The 22,370-nt window shown below is 37.4% G+C and overlaps 1 protein-coding gene across 6 annotated transcripts in view; it reads left to right on the top strand.

Annotated features, from left to right (window-relative positions):
- LOC113237569 (E3 ubiquitin-protein ligase HECW2) overlaps window positions 1-22,370 on the top strand; it is a 159,773-nt gene that overhangs the window by 92,846 nt on the left and 44,557 nt on the right. The window contains exon 1 of one of the 6 annotated variants that reach the window (XM_026474133.1): window positions 15,154-15,597. The exons of the other annotated variants lie outside the window; for them this stretch is intronic. Coding sequence (XP_026329918.1) covers window positions 15,557-15,597 — 41 coding nt within the window. The 5' untranslated portion in view covers window positions 15,154-15,556. Of the gene's footprint in view, window positions 1-15,153; window positions 15,598-22,370 lie in introns of those variants that run through there. 6 annotated transcript variants of the gene reach the window in all.

Raw genomic sequence — 22,370 nt, 5'->3', positions numbered from 1 at the left:
GGCCTTTAGCCCTGCTGGATTATGTGTCTTCTTCTTGTTGTTACTCAAAATGTCCGAGGTTGTTAATATTTTATGTGCTATATTATGGCATTACTAACATCGTAACAACTTTTGTGCCATAACTTTATATTTGTAAATTTACCACAAATAAACTTTTAAGTTGATGTTGTACCATCTGACACGTTTTAGATCTATATTGGGTAGTAAGATTCAAACGTGCAAGCGCGACAACTACCACCCCCGTCCTGCACAGAGTTAGTATTTTACAAACGACCCTGTATACTAATAAACTGTACTCATTTTTCAATGCAATACAACACTAAACACCCTGTTATGTGTGACATTCTTAAAGAAATTGTCAAACAATTCCCACGGTTCAAATAAAAGATTCGCCAAAGTACCGTGTTGTATTATTAAGCCGTGTAGGTGCGTATACGCAGGTGCAACGCGCACAATAGTCTACATACTGCGATCTATTCTGATCGAACAACTGTATCACTTTTTGTAGCTTTAATGTTGAAAGCTGATTGCAAAATCCTTTATTCATGTGTTTTCTATACAAGTACTTAATAACAATGTTTTTTTTTCTGCAACCATATTAAACACTCAACAAAAAATCTAGATCAGAGAAATCTGGACACGGAATGAATCACTTCTGGACACTTCTCGATTGAATCGATCACAAGTGATTCAATTCATTAGGTAGGTACTTAAAATTAAGCCTATGATAGAAGCAACAAATTACTAATGATTGATAAACATGTTATGATTTAAATATTTATTTTATTGAATATCATGTTGTTTTGGCTACCGTGATATTGAAGAGTGAAAAAACTTTCATAAGTTTCTCACAGATGGCGCTGACGGCATAAAAGCCGTTTACACCCAATACAAAAATTTGCAATGTGCTTATAGAGAAATTCGTAATATCTGCGGACTCGGTCTGTAGCTCAGTTGGTTAAAAGCGGTGGTTGAATCGCGCGTACTACTCCATAATTTTAAACTTCATACATTTGTACCACGAGTAAATTAATAAGTAGCTGTCATAATTATACTAGTCGTTCCATTGACGAGAAAACCAATTGACCAGTATTGCGGGGGAAATAATTTGCGTTTTGCGAAAAAATGCGAAACGTAATATTTATGTTTATCAAAGATGTAAATTATAAATAAAAATATCTATAGTCGACATTTAAAAGTAACATAAATCGTGTAGTGCATATTTAGATTTTATCGATATCGATATTAGACTTATTAAATCTCTAGCTACACAAGCCTAAGATAACTGACCAATTAGAGTTAGAATGACGCGGTAAGTTACCCCCTCACCCCGCCTGAAATCAGTAAACTGTGTTACGAATAAAGTTGTCAAGACACCCCGTCAATTGGTTTTCTCGTCTGCGAGTCGTTCATGTGCATAATCTTATTTTATACGTCATGTCATTTTGTACCACGAATAAAATGTATAAGGAGCTGTAAAATTTTCACTAGCATGTAGACTGCTCCATAAATTCGAGTTCTTAGGTTTTCGCGATTGTTACTCATAGGAAATGAAACTATTTTTCCGGATTTAAATCGCGTATATTTGTTTTTTCAAACAAACCGACGTTTCGGGCCCTTTACAGGTCCCATGGTCACGGTTGATTGAGGTGGTACAGTCATCAACCAGTTATATTTAATATTAATGCAAACCACCCTATTTTTTCACTATAGTTACAAAAGTTGTTAATTAAATACCTTATTTTTAATTTTACAAAGAAACATTCCAATTTACGCTGCATTAAGTTTTACAAATTATTTACTTGAATGAATTTTTATTAAGTTCAATTTGTTATTAATTAATAATAGAAATTAGATAAATTAAAACATACTAATTAGTACTGCAGTCTTATGTCCGGGATTTTTCGTCAGAGGAAATACAGGATCCCAAACTGGTGATACGGAGAAACCATCTTCCCTGTTGAAATTAGGATGTTTTTTAATTTCAATGGCCTCTCGCAGCATCCTGGGTAGATAACGGACTTCTTCTGCAAGGACCTGGGGTTTGTCAAACTTCATTGAATCTGTAGGTTTATTAATGACATGCTCGCAGACTGCAGACTTGTTTGACATCGGCTATATGTTCTTTGACGCGGGTACAAATACTTCGCTTCATTAATCTATCAAGACCTATTTCAAGCCTCTGAGGAAGATTTCTCAGTTCCTAAGACCCGAGAAATATAACATCCCCTTACAGGATACAGGAGTTTACAAGCTTGATAAAATAATAATAAATAAGTAAATAAAACCAATATTTATGTATGCACATAATAGTCAATATTCGAGACACATCAAAATTATGTCTTTTATTATCATAATCGGTTTTATCCCGTGATTTCTAATGTTCCCCACGACTTATCTTATTGTTATAGAAACATTTCTCCAAAATCTACACAAAAAAACTTAAAGTAGCTTTCACATGTCAAATATGAATCGTGCATCTGTTGCAATTTCACGCATTTGTTTTTTTTTCTCAATCGTCCAGGTCAGGCGATGATCGCTACCCTACGCCTGGTAACAGTGTTGTTTTTTTTTTAAATAACGGTACGGTATTACGGTCCGATGACGCAGGTAGACGCCCTCGCAGCCTTACCCTTTAGGGACTAACATTTCTCTTTCTCGGATTTGGAGTTTTTGATGCACTTTCTATTTGGTTTTTGTTAAACAAAATGTTTAATGGTCTTCTATTTTTGGCTTTATTAACCGATTTGAAAAAAAGTATGTTTTATGTATGTTTTCAGATATCTTCGTCTATTGTGGACCGATTTTAAAAATTCTCTTTTGGTTTGAAAGGGTGCACTTTCTTGGTGGCCTCATTGTTACCAAGTCAGAATTTGATGAGGGGATCCCATGAAAATCGAAGGAAATCCTCAACTTTTATAGGCATGTCCGAGTATTCACCAATTTCTCCATTAATTGCGGACCGAAGCAAACTTTTGAAATCTTTTTTTTAATTGAGTTTAATCATGAACTCGTCTGTTTAATCCAAGTGTGAATTCGGCAAGGGATGCACTGAGTGGGACAGTGAGGCTTTCTACTGCGGTTTTTATTTTATTTGTTTGCGATCATCATCAACCCATTTATACGTCCCACTGCTGGGCATGGGTTTCCTCTCATGCGAGAGTTTAGACCAAGTCAGTCACGTTGGGGACTTGACACGTTTTCCAAGAGTTTTGAACCTTCATCGACACTTAGGTTTCATCACAATGTTTTTACATAAAAGCCGTGGTTTGATCTACCGCCTCTCAAGAAAAGGATGTAGGTCGCACCTCTAAGTTTCTCGGAATTATTTGCGATAAGTTAATTTAAATTGTGCTCGAAATACTTACTAAGGTTCTTTATTGTATTGCAATTTATGAAACCTCTAATTAGTTTTCAATTGTTATCATTACATTTAGTTTAGTTTTAAGCTGTTGGTCTCTCTAGTGTGAGGTTTTTATAGTAGACATAGAAATGCGACTCTAGTGAATTCAAATAAAACAAAAGTACGTTATTTTCTCGTCAAAAATGTTTTTCGCAATGGCGGCCGTTAGCGTCCCGTTGATATTATGATGATGATAGATTTATTTCTTATTTCGATAAATCTAATTCGTAACGAAGCGAAGTAAGTTTTCTAAGAAAATAAAATAATGTCCCGATTCGCTAACACTAACAAATAATAAATTATCACAATTAACGAGCAGAATAATTCAAAGACCTTCTGCAAAACAACCAATAAAGTATTAGCCTAACCTGGGTAATGTACCAATTAACGTCAAGGACAATCCCCCGCAGAACAAGAACGAGTCTGAACCCTTATTTAGCTCTACAAAGAATAATAGATTTACCTGAATAACAATCTACTATACAAGACGTTTTATATATTAATCCCACGTCAAAATGTGTCATTCTGACATCCTGTTTTATATTAACTGACATGTGTATAAGAATCGTCACCAAGAATATTTTTTTTCAATGACGAAAGTAATTTATTGATACAAAAATCGTGAAAATGCAAAGTCCGACTGGACTCGAACTAGTGTATGTTGCCTCGACGTGGCTACCGCTCTTACCTACTGAGTTACGCATCATTGAGCCAGCAAATAAACCAAAAGTAAAGAAACCAACACCCTTACCCTTCGAAACCGACTTCATGCAGTCGAGGTCTCGGCTGCATGAAGTTTATAATGACATTATGCATTAAAGCGCTTCACGCAGTAATGGTGCTGGTGAAACTACAGGTACATGGAACTTGTCAACCTACGTCTCAGGGTGACGGGCGTAGTCACAGTGCCCCTCAGATCTAAGCGATTTAAAGCTCTGAGTGGCACTGCAACAGTTACCGACAGGCGTGTTGCTTACCATTAGGCGCACGACTTGTTCATCGCGTCACTTGATATTATAAAAAAAAATTAGCCATCACGCAAAGTGAAAAATCTGGTTTGTGGGATTCATTCGGCTGATTAGCAATATCTGACTCGTTATGTCTTATATATAGTAAAGTTTTGTACACAATGGTCTTATATTTTATGTTGACAACACACAAATGTCTAAAGGCTGGGACGCGTGGCTCGGACAATAGAGAAACTTAACAAGTGATCATAAAAAGGCAATAAAAAGACCCTTGGATGGATTAATGACTGAGTAATTAGAGGACAAAACAGTAACGTTACTTTGTTAGTAGGAACGCCCTTGCGCCATTGTCTGCACCGTGAAAGTAAGAGTTCATTTGGCGTCCAACTTTTGTTACTGAAAAGGTGATGGACAATAACTTTAGTCTCAGTTGTCTCGGGACGTGCAATTGGGTTTTTAGATAACGACGTTTAAAACTATGAAGGGCAGTATTACTAAAATTGTTGTTATATTTATTTTAAAGATGCATCATCGTCAACCCATTTATATGTCCCACTGCTGGACACGGGTCTCTTTTCAGACCAGGGTTTAGGCCGTAGTCCGCCACGCTGACCCAATGCGGGTTGGGGACTTCACACGTTTTCCGTGGGTTGTGAACCTTCTTCAACGTGCAGGTATCATCACGATGTTTTCCTTCACCGAAAAGCTCTTGATAAATTTCAAATTAAATTTCGCACATAAATTCCGAGAAACTAGAGGTGCTACCCCGGATTCGGACCCACGACCCTCTGCTTGAGAGGCAGTAGGTCAAACCAATAGGCTACCACGGTTTATTAAAGATACATACGAGGGGAATATTCATTCTCTCATCATCGTCAATCCATTATACGTCGTACTGCTGAGCACGGGTCTTATCTGAGGAGAAGATTTGGGCCATAGTCCGTTATGCTGGCCCAATGTGGCGTATGGTGTAACTAGGGCTTTCTGTCTCGCGTCAAATCACTAACCTTGTGAGCACCGGGTGAAGTCTGTGTAAACGAGCTGATCTGGGTTCACGACCTGACTGAGTAACGTCGCTGTGCAGGCTTGCTTGCACAGGTAATAGTGCCCATCCCGCAAAACCAAGAGGTTGATAGAGAGTCACTATAAACAAAACTTAAGTAGAAAATGTAAGGGATCTATCCTCTATAAGCGGTGGCAACTCTGGCGTGCCAACTGCTCTGGTACCTAATGGGGCACGTAAGGCACCTGCCTTTTGAGCACCGGAGGAAGGCCGTATAAACGGGCTAATCTGGGGTAAGGATCTAACTGAATAAGGTCCCTGTGCGTGCTTGCTTACAAAGGTAAAAGTGCCCTTCCCGTAAAACCAAGAGGTTGATAGGGAGAGTCACTATCAACAAAACTTAAGTAGAGAGGTATGGGTCTGACCTCCATAAGCTTGAGCAGAAATCACTTTTGTCCACCTTCGTCAATAACACAATTCATCCTATACCACCCGTCGAGTAACCCTCTTCTGTTGATCCAGGCCTATTAATTTTATATAGTCTTAATTCCACTATAGCCAATAAAACTACGGCTCAACAAGGCTACATCCGACCCGCGGTAGCGCAACCGGTCCTAGACGCGTATTCTGAACCATACAATTATTGTATTTCTTTTTTATAAATTGCATCCTTTAGAAGTCTATAACAGTCTAACCTTTACGTCAGGTATGCTAATGTTTGCGACGCTTTCCAAGAATCTTAAATACAGGAATTGTTTGCAATTCATGTATTTCTGTTTTGTTCATGCAATTTTTTGGTTATGACAAAATGGCGGCCTCGGTGGCCCAACGGTGTGTACTGTGTTGTCAATTTGTATTTCCCGATAGTAATCATTTGGGGAAACGAACCTTAGTAAATTTGGTTCTGGTCTGGGTGTTCTGGCTAGTGTCTCGGAGTGAATTCCGTTGCTCTGGTACTCGTAGTATAGGGAATTCCCTTGAGATTTCAAGTTGTTGAGTTGCAACATAACAAAATCTCTTTGCACACTTGCGCATGATCAGGAGCGTACAGGATTGCGTGCGGGAAAGCCTGCTCTCGCAGTCGTGCGCTATTACTTGTTTTAAGTTTTTTAAGCCAGCGTTCTTTCGCGCGCGATTGCTCGTGTTCGTTTTTATTATAATGGATGAGCGTCCGTGTAAAAGGCAACTTTGGAACGCACGATTGCGCACGCGACTGATGAGGGCAATCGCGCAGTTTTTCCCTTTTCCTTCCAACATCTTTACACGCGCGCTCAATCGCGCACGATTACTGTATTGGCTTCTTTCGGATTTGTATAGTGTCGTTTCGTTAGAGAAGTTGATCAACTATTGAGATATTAGTGACAAAATAACAAACAAGTATGAGTGGCAGAGACGACGCTCTACAAAGCCGAATCAGACGATCGTCTTTTTCTAAAGCTCTGTGTGTAATCAATACAATCTGGCACTGAATTCTTATTTGTTAAACTGTATATTTAATAGCATAAAATAAAATTATTATTTTTTCTTATTAAATGTAAACGATGTGTAGAATGCGCGCCAGCAGTCACAGACTTCTGACAGTTGTTGCAAACAGGTGGGACAGTGGCCTCATTTAAGTTATTAGCAGCAGTAGAGCTCGTGAAAGAGATCGTCCAGGGAAGTACTGCCACCTTACGTATTTCTGCCGCCAATCAGTAATGTCTACATTACTGTGTTCCGGTTTTGACGGGTAAGGATGCTGGTGAAAGTACAGACTCATGGGACTTGTCACCTTACGTCCCAGAGTGACGGGCGCAGTGGCAATGCCCTTAAGATTGCGATTTGAAGCTACACGCCTGTCCATAAGCGTGTAACTTACCATCAGGTGCACGACCTGTTGTTCCCGTCACTTATAAAAAAGTTTGCGTAATAATATAATCTATTTATTGAGATTTCTTTGTGAAATAACACCACTAGTTTTGTTTTTTTTGTGTGTTTTTTGTATTCATAATTATAATAATCTAATTAATAAAATTTCGTAATACTTACATTTATTAGATCAGTTGTTATCTGAAATAAATGTATTTTATTTAATTTCTTTATTTAAACTTCTTTATTTTACTTGCACCTTATATCGTTGTTCAAATTAAGAATAAGTAAGCGTTCCATGTGCCCGATGACCCATTTCTTACTCGAAACCGACACGCGAGATGCGCGTGTGACGTGATCCGCCGCTCCTGCTTCGATCCCACCTCTGATAACGCGTTTTGTATTGGTACTGTAGTACAGCCTGGTTAGATTTGTACTAATTTATATTTAGAATTGTATAAAGTATAGAAGGTTGTTGTCAAATGAACATCAAGGTAGTACTGGACAAATCTTCAAATTGTACACACGCGGTAAATCTTTATTTATGAATATCTCGTTTCTTACTAAAAAGTACATCTCGCAACGCTACCCACGGCTACGCTCCCTCAGTACCAAATCAATCCTAGAGCAAGGTAAAACCGACATGCGAGCTGTCAGCTCTAAATTCATATATCCTTTGTAAATTCTTGAGTTCAATTATACTCAATTAAGATCAATTAGAAAAATCGATTCATTCTTAAACTTATTCGTACTCATACGTACCGAGAGATTAATATTAATAATTCTACAATTAATTTTTAATTACTTTATTCGAACCAAGAAGGCGATGGCGGGATGACTTGGATGCATATATAACAGACTGGCCTAACATTGCGTCATACAGGGAATTGTGGAAGTTGAGTGGAGAGATATTTGCTCAGCAGTGGGATACAGCAGGCTAATTTAAAAAATAGGACCGCGAATAACATGTAACTTTTCGTTTTTAACGTCCAAATTTATAGCAAAATAGTAATTAATAAATACGGTAGAGTCCCTGTAATAAAACGTAAATAACGAGTTCTTAGGTTTTCGCGATTGTTACACATAGGAAATTAAACTATTTTTCCGTATTTAAATAGCGTATATTTGTTTTTTCAAACAAACCGACGTTTCGGGCCCTTTACAGGTCCCATGGTCACGGTCAATCGTGAAAAAACAAATGTACGCGATTTAAATCCGAAAAAATATTTTTAATAAATATTTTTCTTTACACCAGTGGTTGCCCAGTTCAAGTCCCTGTAGCGGAAAGTATCTATGGTTTTAATTTATAAGTTACAGTACGTTTGTGAATGTTTGATAGTAATGTCTCTTACTAACTGTGAAGAAAAACTTCGTGGTGTCACCTGCAAATCGAAGTACGTTCACAACCTTTTGAAAACCTGTGAAGTTCCCAACCCTCATTGGGTCCACTTAAAGGAAACCCTGCTCAGCTGTGGGACGTATAATGGGTTGTTGATGATGATAAACTGACACTATTTTGTATTTAAATTTTTACTTTGTTTTTTATATTAGTGACAATATTGATATTGTTAGTTAACAGACTTCAAAGAATTGTAACTTTTTTTTATAAAAAACAACTGACCTCAAGGGTTCGTGGAATTACATGTATATGCCAAGTTTTATTGAAGTCGGTTACCGGAAAGTGCGCGAAACCGGATTCATACCCTAGTTTGCCACCCTTAGAGGTGGAACATTTTCTTCAAATTTAAATGGGACCAATACTAAGGGCTTTCCAACAAAATGCGGAAGTAATCGCGTAAAATAACAAAAAATACACTCGAATTGGGAACATCCTCCTATTTTTAAAGTCGGTTAAACACTTGGCACCTAGTTATAATACCAACGAAAACAAAATGTTATGATAGTCTAGAGCGTGTCTGATGATAGAATATAGATTGGACTCATATGATACTTTGACGAGGACTTCCACATGCGTTTCAATTATCTTAAAAGAAGAAGAAGGAAGAGACCGCTTCTTCTTTCTTCCTCGTTTCTATTGAAGAGACCGCTGTAACCAACACTCCGAAAGTGGATAAACAAACTTTAATAACAAATAGTGAAATCACGTGTACAAAATAAAATTCTACAGTTACCCCTTTTATGACGTCAATAGGTACTGTTTGCATTACGTGTCATAACAGCTATAATTGTTAAGAATTAAGTCAAACTAACCGTAAACCGAATCGATCTACGCATTATCTTGACTGGTTAACAAATTTAATCAAGTGCAACAAGCCATGTATCAAATAATTACGGATTAATGATTAAATGATTACACATAATTGTGAGAACTGGGTGACTAATGCCGAGTTAATTATTGACTACTAAGTTAAAACGGCAGAATTTTAAACTTTTCTTTGTTTAAAACTCTTGCGAATCAAATGTACAGCCATAATGTGTTTGTGAGTTTTCTTAATCATGTTATAAAACGTACCCGTAGCAACACCGAAATTAATCGCAGTAGATCTTGTGAAAGAGTTCGTCCAGGGAAGTACTGCCACTTTACCTAATTCTGTCGCCAAGCAGTGATATGAGCATGACTGCGTTCCAGTTGTGAAGGGTACGAGCGCTGGTGAAATTACAGGCACAAGGATCTTGTCAACTTATGTCTCAAGGTGACGGGCGCAGTGGGAGTGTCTCTCAGTCTTTGCGATTTAAAGCTCTGAGTGGCGTTGGAACTGTTATGGACAGGTGTGTCGCTTACCGCCAGGCGCACGATCTGTTCACTCCTTCATTTTGAATCCAAAAACATTTAGCGCAATACGTTTTTAATATAAGCTCTGTTCATAATTCAATACTTAGATATCCCTGATTGGAGATGAATCTATATTTTCGGCCTACGTCGATTGTTTGTTTGAAAAATCGATTGCTTTTCGCTTTTTGAAAAAACAAATATACACGACTTAGATCCGAAAAATATTTTAATCTTCTTACTTTCATTTTTTATTTAAATAATTCGAAAACGAGACCTCAATCTTGCCTGATGTTAAGCTACAATGTTAGCTCTGTTGTAAGTAGTCGAGGAGTTGGGCATTCTGTAGACTGTCTTAGCTGCAGCATCAGATCAAAGTCATCTTATTACTGTAATATCATCGGATTACCATACTTCACTAAATTTCAAGTCGATCGGGTAAGTGGAAGAAAAAATACCCGTTTTATGACTAAGATAACACTACACGATAAGATAAGATAACACTCTTTAAGAATAAATCTGATGACCGTCAGCTGAACCGATGTTCAATAAACATAGCTAAAGAACCATCCCGACTAAATTAACCTTCAAATATAAATAACCGCTTTAAAATCAGTCCCACCGTTTGAGAGCTACGCTTCCCGCGTGCCCTAACTAGAACGTGGCTAAGTGACAAAATATTTTTTTGACATATCATAAAAAACCATAACCTACTTTTAGAATATTCAAATTGTTTAATGATATTTCAGATATGCAATTGTTAGGGTAAGTTCCGATAACTCCAACACGTTAACTAATTTTAACTGTTTTAAAAGAGAATTTTGTGCCATTTGTCACTTAGACGCATTTAAGCTAGTGGACGGCAATACTGCCGTGACATGCCGATGACACAGATAGACATTCAAATACACTGACAAAGGCTTCAGACTTACAAACCAACTCTTTTTGCGTCGGAGGCTAATACACAAATTGATTCTAAGAGAAATACGACTTGTGACACTGTTGATTAAAGCGTGAACACAGAGCGGATGCGGGTTGGGCGCGGGTCCAGCTCGTCTCGCGCCCGCGCTCGGTTTGTTGTCGTCCATATAAATACACGGAATTAGACCCGCCGCAGTCCCGATCCGACCCGCGCCCGGTCCGACTCGCGCGTGTGTTTCAAGCTTAAGTCGACTAGTCAACATACAAACAATCTGTCTCGTTATGTCTCTCATTATTATTATTACATAAACTCAGTCATAAATATACCGCTCTTCCATATCTCTAGCATATTTACTTTTATTGTTCAACACCATAGTAAACAAAGGATAATGAAGTAATAACCACGAATACAATGTAGCATTTTACCACACCTCATGACCCCAGAATTGGATATACATAACGTTCTTAGTTTGTCTGATTCGTACAAATATAGTTTTAAAATAATAAACAATTTGTTTTCGACCAAGGTGACTAGATTTCGTTTCCTTAACACCTGTTTTGCTTACTTAGTTGTATAACATCGATTTAGTTTTGAATGTATCTATTTGTTTCGGTTGGTGTATTTTCAGTGGAAGTTTCAATGTCGAAAACTTGATGAGGAGTTGTTACGACGGCGCATTAGTTCACAAGTTGTTTGATGTTATCTGTGCTTTGTTTTTTATTTTTTATCATTCAAGACTTAGAGATCATTTTCACTATGACCAACATTGAGATAGTAGAACTAAATCACTTCCTACATTTTGTTTTTACGTCAGTCTGTAATAATCATCGTAAGTAACCACTTTGTTAACAATCTTACGGCTTAGTGTAACCAAATTTTCAAGTACATTATCTTTATGATGTTAATTTTCAACCATAATTGTATTTTGAACAGCGCGTCAAATTAGATGTCTTTTTATGAAATTTGTTTTGCGACTTGAAATTATTTCAATAATGTGGCGGTCCTTCAGATTTCTACAGCATATGCACATTATACATAACATAATTATTTCTTTATTTTCCAAAATATGTGAAATTTGGATTTTTGTAAAATGATTAACTTTAAATTCATTAATTTAAAGAATTAATAAATTGAAATGGTTAGATTGTAAACAGTACACAGTTATGGTTTTCAGATTTTGGTTACATTTGCATCAGTACTGCGTCTAAATAAGCCAAAGTGTAATAACTACGCTGTACTATTTAGAAAGCTTTATTGAGTTTTCGTGATTGCTATACATTGTTAACGAAACTATTTATTAGGATTTAAATCGCGTATACTCGTTTCTGCAAACACCTTGTCGTGACCATGGAGCGTGTAGAACTTGAAACGTAGGTTTGTTTGAAAAAATATTTTTTTCAAATAGTACAAACACTTCACAATCTTTAAATATTATACTACAGTGTTTTTAATACGATATGTCAAATATTTTTCTATCTTATTTTATTTGTTCTGTTCATTCCAATATATATACTCTTATAATTATATAATCACAGTTTTTTTGTACAGCTACTGATTTTCATTTCTTATTTGCGAGACGTTTCGAAACTGCCTTTAAGTGCTCTGTTATTTACTGTAAACTGAGTTTTTTTAATAGTGTGTGTTCAGACACACAACATCTAGAGAGTCCTTGGATTTATTCTACACGTTGAAAGGTGTAATGATATGCAAGAAGCAGGTGGTTTAACTGTTACAACTTCCTCACTGGCTGTCAATTAAGCTTCTTTATGTTATGTGGTACTCAGCTATTTTCCAGTTTTTCTTTGTTTCACTTCCTTAATAACTGCAAGTACTATTTCATAGTTTGTTGATCTGAATAAGTTTTAGCTTTTCTAAATATTTACGTAATTGCTTATCTGACATTTAGTGGGTTGCTAGTTTTCGATGAAATAAAAATAGTGCTGTCTTAAAAGATTGATTTCACTGGATCGCTCAGTAAATTATCAAGGTCATCATTCTAATAATTTGTAGGTATTAATTTCTAAAAATCAGGAATTTGGTAACAAAAAAATTATGGAAAGACTAAAAGTTTTGTAGCATTACAGCTCCTTATGAAAGAGTTAATCCATGGATAGAGATAGAAAGAACTGGTTATTTTTATAAACGTTGTAGCTTTTTTAGACGCTCTTTAGTTTAAAGCTTAAAAAATCGTTTAGAAAAACTTTTAAACGCATAGACTTTTATGTTAAAAAAAGCTTGGAACGTTGTGTTCATAGCGAAAAACAACAGTTGACAACTAAAGGTTTTAAGTTAAGTAAGTTTATTTGTAAAACACGACTTTTGTTTTTATTTATACAATTATTATATATTATTCACAATGACGAATTAATTTGTTTCGGAAACATAGATGGCGGGACTTTAAAACGCTTACACTTAAAATGAAAAGCGTGCTTATTTTAAAAAGCAATCTCTTTAAAACGCCCACCTCTATCCAGGGAAGTGCTTCCACCTTACCTATTTCTGCCGTCGAGCAGTAATAATGTGTATTACTGTGTTTCTGTTTTGAAGGGTAAAAGTGCACACCATCACTTTACTAATTACAGGCACATGAGACTTTTCAATTTATCTCTCAAAGTGACAGGCGCTGTGGCAGCCCCTCAGATCTATGCGATTTAAAGCTCTGAGTGGCACTGCAACTGTTATGGACAGGCGTGTCATTTACCACCAGGTGCACGACGTGTTCGCCCCGTCACTAGGTATCATAAAAAAATTAAATGAATTTTTGTTTAGCAGGTTAATAGTAGCTTTCTATCTTATTCTGCTTCAAAGATTTGTTTGAGCAATAAACTAAACACATAATTTTACAAGAAACATGACAACATTATTTTTCAAAGTAACATTAGTAGCTGTTAGTTTGTAATCTCAAAATATTGTTATATGATTTCGTATAATTTTGTTCTACTAATGAATATTCTACTATTATAGATATAGATAAGTTTACGTCGTTTGTATATACAAAAAAGTCATCTTTCGGGAAGTGGCCGTTCCCAATCAGTAACTGCGTTGGTTAAAAATAAATGTCAAGTTTCGTTTTTTTTCCCTTCAAAAAGATAACAATTTTCCTTTAAAAATACACCATACCAATCTTCTACACCTTGTCAAAGTTTGGAATCTCATGTAAAACACTCGTAACTATAGAATTTAAAACATATGCAAAATAGTGTCATGACACGGCATGGGGGTCCCGTGAATAGGCGGGATGAAGATATGGGTCGTGATACCATTGAACACGTGTATCAGCTCGACATCATGCCGTAACAACGGCTTCTGCATTGTAATAAGAGGTTTGTTAGCGTCATTTGTATTTTTATAGAATATGGCCAAAGAAAGTATAAAATCCATGGTCTTAGTGCGTTAGTCCTCTCAATCTTGTGATTGCATAAATGATTTTTTCTTGATACAACGTTCTCATTGTCTCGTAATATGATTTTCCGTCTACTTATTTGTCCTCATCTTCTCGTAATTATATTTTTTTCACGCACTTGATTACGTAATGACATAAAATTATTTAACACTTGTTTTTTACGCGTTTGGTACTTGTTAAGTATTGCAACGCTGCTGCATGACTCTAATTTGATGTTGTTTGCGTGTCGACCATCCTACTTTACCCGTCATTCCAAGGATTCACTTATTTAAGGCTTGTTTGACGATAATTACACTACTTGCAATATTTCTTAAGGCTATTGATTGAGATATGCTTTAGGTGCTATTGCCGTGCATCGAAGTGCAGTGACTCAGGCGATCAGCCAATGAGATCACTCTGACATCAACCGCATCGCGACACCAAGATTTCACTTACATCCATCCGTCCGTATTTTTAGATATTGCGTGGGCGTTTGAATCGGTGTGCTAGTCTTGCGCTGAGTTCGTTAACGTCACTGGATCCCTGTACGTTGTAGCTGGAAGTAAAATTGGGTGGTTGCGAGGTCCAGCGAACAACGTTCACGCAACATTTGCCCCCGGGCGCATAACGACCTGAAAGCGAGCACCGATGGAGAATTGCACGTAATGGTCGCGTGCTCCGCTGGATGCGACATACTCGCCACGGGCCACTTCCGCATTGCCATTTTCCACAATGCGACAATTACATAGGCACGCAGATTTGCGGAACGTAAACGCGAGCGGAATGAGCTGTGATTCATGCGAGCTTACGGCTTCGCACCCTCGTAGCGGTTGTAGCTTTTGGCCCTTCTACGCGCGATAGTGGACTCTTCGGCCGTCCGTTCGTCAGTGTCGTCCGCGCCTTGCTGCCGAGCGCACGCACGCCGCCGTCGTAGCCAAAGACGAGTCAAGCCTTCGTCAAGCTGCAGCCGATTTGACATTCAAATTGGACAATTGAATAAGTCGTTGGGGAGTGTACGATTGTATTGTAATGAAGCTCCCGCGGGCCGGACGTCGGCAGCCAAAGGCGGGAACAACGGGATCCTTGTGTTGTTAGTAACACACGTGGACTTCTTCCTGATGGAGCGCGCGCGGAGTGATCCAGATTATATTAATTGTTAGTGTTTTGGAATAGTGATGACGGTTTTTGTTCTGGGCCGTGGAAGCCAGCAAAATTAATTCATACGCGGAGCTGGAGGTGCGTGCGGCGACGCCCCGAGGGGCGCGCCGCCGCCAATTCATCAAGGGCTGGAAGAAGACCATGGGGGTCATTTCCAAAACCTTTGGCGTTGTTTTCAGTCTGTAAGTTTCTTGTTTTCATAACCTTTGTTTTGCTTACTTACAAATCGAATAAGTATTTTTTTAAACAAGAATTGTTGAAACTTTGTCCACACAAGTTTCATGTCGGTTTGATATTTTGTACTTACTCCCTACAAAGGTCATACCAAATGCAATTATGCGATCAATATCCATTACATTGACGCTTGTTTAGTTGGCATATTCATCACCCACGTCACTTGTATCAACACAGTTACATCGCGCTTTTCCAATCTAGAGAATTACCTCTATCGGCCCAATTTATCAGTTCGAGGCAACGATAGTGGAAACAGTGGTAATAAAAGTGTATTGCTTGTGTGTAGCGAGGGTCTGGCGGTGCGGTGCGCTTGCGCAAGTGTTCCTATTCGCACGTTCGTCGGCTGCGTGTGCGCTTTTGCCGCGCGTAATGGCCCCATGTCTGCATCTCCATTCATCTCCGAACTAATCTCTGTGCTCTGTTTCCGGTTGTCTCACGCATCGCGTCTATTTCAACTCGGTTATGCAAAAATTGCGTCACGTCGTTATACGCTTTGAGTTTATTAATTGTCGTAGACGACGATTGTCTTTAATGTTTTCACACAGTTTACTAACTAAATTTCTCTTTCTGTTACGCTACTTTCATATAAGCTTTGCAACTCATTTTGCATTTTCTCATTAATGTCCATCACTTATTATAAAATAAGCAATAATTAAGATGTCCGTTGTTGATGGTAATAAATCTTAAATTAATACCATTGCAGAATCATACACAGCCAATTAACATAAAGCGAAAAATATAAATATTGCTGAAAGTATATTATTAATTACTTAATGCGTATAATGTATCTCGTGTATATATTTATCTAGGACCGAAGGCGGAAAAAGAACGTTGGTGGTTGGGGGCACAGTCCAGGTCCTCGCCCCCAGCATTTCGATAATGTATTGTTAACCGAAAACGTTTATATTTTATATAACTATGGCGGCTCTAAAATTCTAAAATAGAATTCTGAAAGGATTTAAAGAATCTCATAATATATCTCGTCGGATGCGGTTTGCTTTGTGGACGCTGAATGAGGAGGTCCCGAGTTCGATTCCCGATGGATTTTGGCTTTTGGCCTGGGTGTTCTGGGTAGTGAATTCCGTTGCATTTGTAATGATAGTACAGGAAATTCCCTAGTTCGAGACCAGATAACTGCTTTATTTTTATGATATCAAGTGACGGGACAAACAAGACATGCGCCTGGTCGTAAGCGACACGTCTGTCCGTAACAGTTGCAATACCGCTCAGAGCTTTAAATCGCAAAGGTCTGAGGAATAATGCCACTGCGCCTATCACCCTGAGACATAAATTGTAAAGTCCCAAATGCCTGTAATTTCACCAGCACCCTAACACCCTTTAAAACCGGAACGCAGTAATGCTCACGTTACTGCTTGACGACAGAAATAGGTAAGGTACTTGGACGGATTCACTCACAAGAAGCACTACTGCAGTCTCAGACCACTGTGTGGTCACATTATTATTATTATACCTTTCTTTATTATTGCAAATTCCATACTCGTTTTTCATCTACCTCTAATTTCGTTTACACACTATAGTAGTTTAACTCGTGTTAAAAATTATACATTGAAGTAATTATCTCCATCGTCTTTTTACACGTATAATGTTTGTATAGAAAACGGCGATCATATCATAACCCCATAGCAATGCGCACGATTCGATCGCAAGTCTCAGCTGCAAATTCAAAATATCGCGTGACGTCATTCCTTGCCTAACTATGGTCTACATCGACCTAAATTTCCGAGTTATTAGACTGCAATTCCGACAGCGTACAAAGATTTTTGAGATGTTATTAAAGTTTCAAAATATATAATTTAAGATATTGAACACAATAGAAAATAATTCCTTTGTTACATAATATAAATGTCATAATGTCATGCAGTTTTGTTCCCTGAACGCTGTAACTTTTGATTATTCATTGGTTTATAGGCTTTATTAATAATTTTTTTATAATATCAAGTAACGGGACGTTGTGTGCCTGGTGCCTGGAGATCTGGGGGCCATTGCCATTGCGCCCGTCACCCTGAGACATAAGTTGACAAGTCTCACATTACTGCTTGGCGGCAGAAATAGGTAAGGTGGCAGTACTTCCCTGGACGAATTCTTTCACAAGGAGCTCTACTGGTACTAATATGTCTTGAGCCCCTGAATTTAACCTATATATCTATAGTATAGAAGAGTAGTTACCGGTGGTTAGAATCCTAGTATCCTAGATCACAAGTTTCAGCTTAGTTTAGATACCAGTCTCTTGCATAAGGTAAACAAAATTTTTGTCGACTATATTTTGAAATGAAACTGTTTTTCTATTTTTCCAGATTTAAATCGCGTATGTTTGTTTTTTGTAACAAACCGACGTTTCGGGCCCTTTGCAGGTCCCATGGTCACGGGTGACTGAGGTGGTACAGTCATCAACTAGTTATGTCTAATATGAATTTTTTCACTATAGTTACAAAAGTTATTAATTTAATACCATATTTTTAATTTTATAAAGAACATTCAAATTTACGCTACATTATGTTTTACAAAATTATTTTATTTTAACAATATCAATTTTTATTAAGTAAAATTTATTATTAATTAATAATGGAAATTAGAATAAATTAAAACATATTAATTAGTACAGCAGTCTTCTGCCTATTTGGGATTTTTCATCCGAGGAAATACTGGATCTCACACTCAGTCGACCGTGACCATGGGACCTGTAAAGGGCCGGAAACGTCGGTTTGTTTAAATAAATATACGCGATTTAAATTGTTATAAAATTTTGTTTCACGCAGAGTTCTCTGGTTTACCAATATATACGGCCCAAAGCCAATTGCATATCAGGTAGGGCGTTAGAGGAGCAATGTGGGATCAATCATCAATCTCCAAGAACTTCCTAACAAGGCGAAAAGTTTGAGGATGGCAAGTAGCGGTGTAGCTGCTGTTCCGGAATAACGCTTGTGATTAAAACAGCTATTAGCAGCACTGTCATTACTATTATTGCTATTAGCTTCATGTTTTCAGGCATTTTCTAACAAAGTCAATGTATAATTAATACAAATTGTTCTTTCTATTCGTATCACGATAGTTCAATGTTCACGAAGGTATAAATTAGCTCAAGTCAATTACACATAATTGTATATGTATATATGTGACAAGGCTGTACTTTCATCAAAATAATACCAGGTTATACATGCAGTGGATGGAATTCAAATTTAAAAGCATAAACATTGGTGTTCTATTTGTACAATTGCAAATTTAAGTTGGTAATGTTCTATTTCAAGCTTTCAAAATGATACAAATAAATAAAAGTGATTCTTTTTGATCACTCAGTATTGGATGGAAGTATGTTTGAATAGTGCGTGTGTTTGTATAAAACGCGTTTCAAGTATTGGTGCAAAAGGGAATAATGGGGGTGCAGTTTTTTACAAGGTCTGTTTGTCTACGTTCCGGTTTTGAAGGGTAAGGGTGCTGGTGAAATTACAGGCATATTGGACTTTTCAACTTATGTCTCAGGGTGATGGGCGCAGAGGCTGTGCACTTCAGATCTTTGCGATTTAAAGCTCTAAGTGGCGTTGCAACTGTTATGTACAGGCGTGTCGTTTACCATCAGGCGCACGACTTGTTCGTTCCATTAATGGATCATAAAAAAAGTCATTTGGAACAATTTATCAGTCATAATATTTACCAAACAATAATTATTTTTGTGTTGAAAAGACACTGGCTCAGCATAGGTGCTGTAGACCGTGACAGGCTACCAGCTCTGCCATCCTGCCAGGAACTGCCTCTGTGGCCGAACGGTTACCATGCCAGACTGCCACACAGAGGTCCCAGATTCGATACCCAGGCCAGGATAAATATTTGTATGGCTTACATTTATTTCTCTCGTGAGTTTGGGTGTAGTTTGTGGTTGTTTATGTGTGTCCATGGCACCCGCGACACAGGGTTCCCCTAGTGCGGGGCTATGTAGTGTGTGTGCGTTATTAAAAAAAGTACCACACGGCGAGCGATCGTACCCATATCTAACCATGTCACCATAGTGAAATTATAAAAAAAAATTAGGATATCCATTTAATCACTTTTTATTACACATTTACCATAAAATATAAAAGCGTCAGAGACTTGTAACGCAAAAAACGCCTTGTATACATTTTTAAATAAAATGTTAAACGTAAATAATTATATTTGTTATTTAAAAAAATTAACTTTTTTTGCGGACATCGTTCAGAGATTCCAAAAAAGATAGTACTTAAATATATGTAAATTACTTGTTGTGTTGACAATTTAAAACGATATTTACGTAATATTTGCCTTTTAAATTATATAGTTAATTTACACTTTCAAATCATTTTTAAGAAATTCATTTTCTTGAAATCAACTTGTTTTCTTATGATACTTTTGCCACAAGAGTAGTTTTTGGTAGATCTGATATCTTTTTTTTATTTGAACCCTTTTTATTTAGGGGCTTTGATCATTATTGAACATTTTAGCCCATTAGAAAAACAATACGTTAAGAAAACCTCCGTGGCCGAACGGTTACCATGCCGGACTGCCACGCAGAGGTCCCAGGTTCGATTCCCGGGCCGGGAGAAATTGTTGTATGGCCTACATTTATTTCGCTCCTGAGTTTGGGTGTAATTTGTGGTTGTCTATGTGTGTGTCCATGGCACCCGCGACACACTGTTTCCCTAGTGCGGGGCTATGTTGAGTGTGTGAGTTATATATTTATATATATATATATATACAATTTTTTTATGATACCAAGTGACGGGGCGAACAAGTCGTGCGCCTGATGGTAAGCGACACGCCTGTCCATAACAGTTGCAGTGCCACTCAGAGCTTTAAATCGCAAAAATCTGAGGTGCACTGCCTCTGCGCACGTCACCCTGAGACATAAGTTGACAAGTCCCATGTGCCTGTAATTTCACCAGCACTTTAACCCTTCAAAACCGGAATGCAGTAATGCTCACAGTATTGGCGGCAGAAATAGGTAAGGTATTATCAAATACAAAAAATTGTTTAATGGAACATATCCGGATCGAAGCCTATGTGCGCTGACAATTTGACCCCAGCTTAATTTTACTTGGTCAAACTGAGGCTCACCCTGGATGTCTTTATGTTACAAAAACAAATAAAATAAAATAGAATATTTTTTATTATAAAAAACAGGCCTCAAAGCCCCACTTTCGATGTGTTCGTTGCCGCAACTTTCTGTACGACAGTTGAAACGCAGATGGAAGTCTCGTAAAAACTGACTGTAACTGATACACACTGTTGAAGAGTTTCTTTCATTTGTCTGCCATTTCCATCATCGGTAGGGCTTGTATGCGATCAGCATAACATTTTATTTTCATTTAAATTACATCTCTGTGCCAAGTTTTGTTGAAATCTGTTAATGAAAAGTAGGTGAAATTCAGTAAACCGGATTTAACCCCTAATTTGCAACCTTTAGAACCTTTGCGCACTACGTCCAATGCGTAGCAGTTCCAAATCCGAAAAATGACGGTCCGAAATGTCACAGGGATCATTATTTTTATCTCTAGGTACAAGCGACATCCGAAGTGGATCAGAGTTTTTTTAGATTTGTGTAGTTTCGGATTCGGAAGGAAAACGAATTGGATGCGCGCTTAGTGACTTAGTAATATTTTTTTTTTCAAAGTTGACTGGGACCACTGCTGAAATACCCTTTTCATCAAAAACGAAGAATCGTCGAAATCGGTTCTTGAATATCGGATTATGCGTAATATGACAAAAAAAAATTTAAAAAATGCAGTCCAATTTTTGTTGAGTACCTCTTCCTTTTTTGAAATCGGTTGATAAAAGAAATAGGTAATACTGTTTTTATTAAAAGGGTGTAAGCTCTTTTAGTCGATGATTAAATCATAGATAGTTTGTATACTTTGCAGTCCAATACCCGACAAGAAATTTACTTGTAATTGTAAAGACCGAATCCTTCAATACAAAAAGATAACTTTAGTAGGGTAATGTACGATTTGTGGAACGCGGCATCCTACAAAGGCGTTCTATAATGGGACGGAGGACCACTAAAGATACCGATAACAGATTTTTTATTTACTCATCCGTGTTTTTCAAACTTTTTGATATTTTTCAAAGCGTTCTGTGTTTATTCACGATTGCTTCTGTGAATATAGCTGGCTTAAAACCACTATTATCCGTACTTAGTAGAAAAATCAGCGACCGCAATACAGTTACAAATTTGAGCCTAAAATCTAAAGGTTGGACGTCATTGTAGCTTGTTTTGTATCAACACCGCGCTTGTACTATGTGTTTACATCAGCATACTAGAATTAAACGTGAAGACACAAAAACCATGTTTAGTATTGTCACTGTAGAAACTTGGGAACTATTGGGGTCTATCCTCCTAAGGGTTCATTGTACATAGAAATGTACATAATATTTGAAGTGATTCGTACCCATGTAATATTATTCCTATTATCACGTAAACGCTCAGTGCACGTTGTAATGAAAATGTTGCATTCAAATTTCGCGCTACCTGTACTTGCGTTTTTCTTACAAGATTGTGCCCTCGCATTCTAGCTTGGGCCTGAAGCATGCACATTGAGCGTTCTCCGCACAGCACACTCGTATAGATTCTTTTGCTTCCTTGGTACATTCCTTTACTTGGATATTAAATATTACTTTGCATTATTTCGCCATAAATAAAATAGAATATAAAATGCCCGTCAAATTCTGACTTAAGAGTAAAATTTACAATGAA

This window comes from Hyposmocoma kahamanoa, unplaced genomic scaffold, assembly GCF_003589595.1.
Source record: "Hyposmocoma kahamanoa isolate Upper Pololo Valley unplaced genomic scaffold, ASM358959v1 93, whole genome shotgun sequence".
NCBI classification, from domain to species: domain Eukaryota; kingdom Metazoa; phylum Arthropoda; class Insecta; order Lepidoptera; family Cosmopterigidae; genus Hyposmocoma; species Hyposmocoma kahamanoa.
Note: the sequence above shows the minus strand (reverse complement) of the source record. Positions and strands in the feature narration are given on the sequence as shown.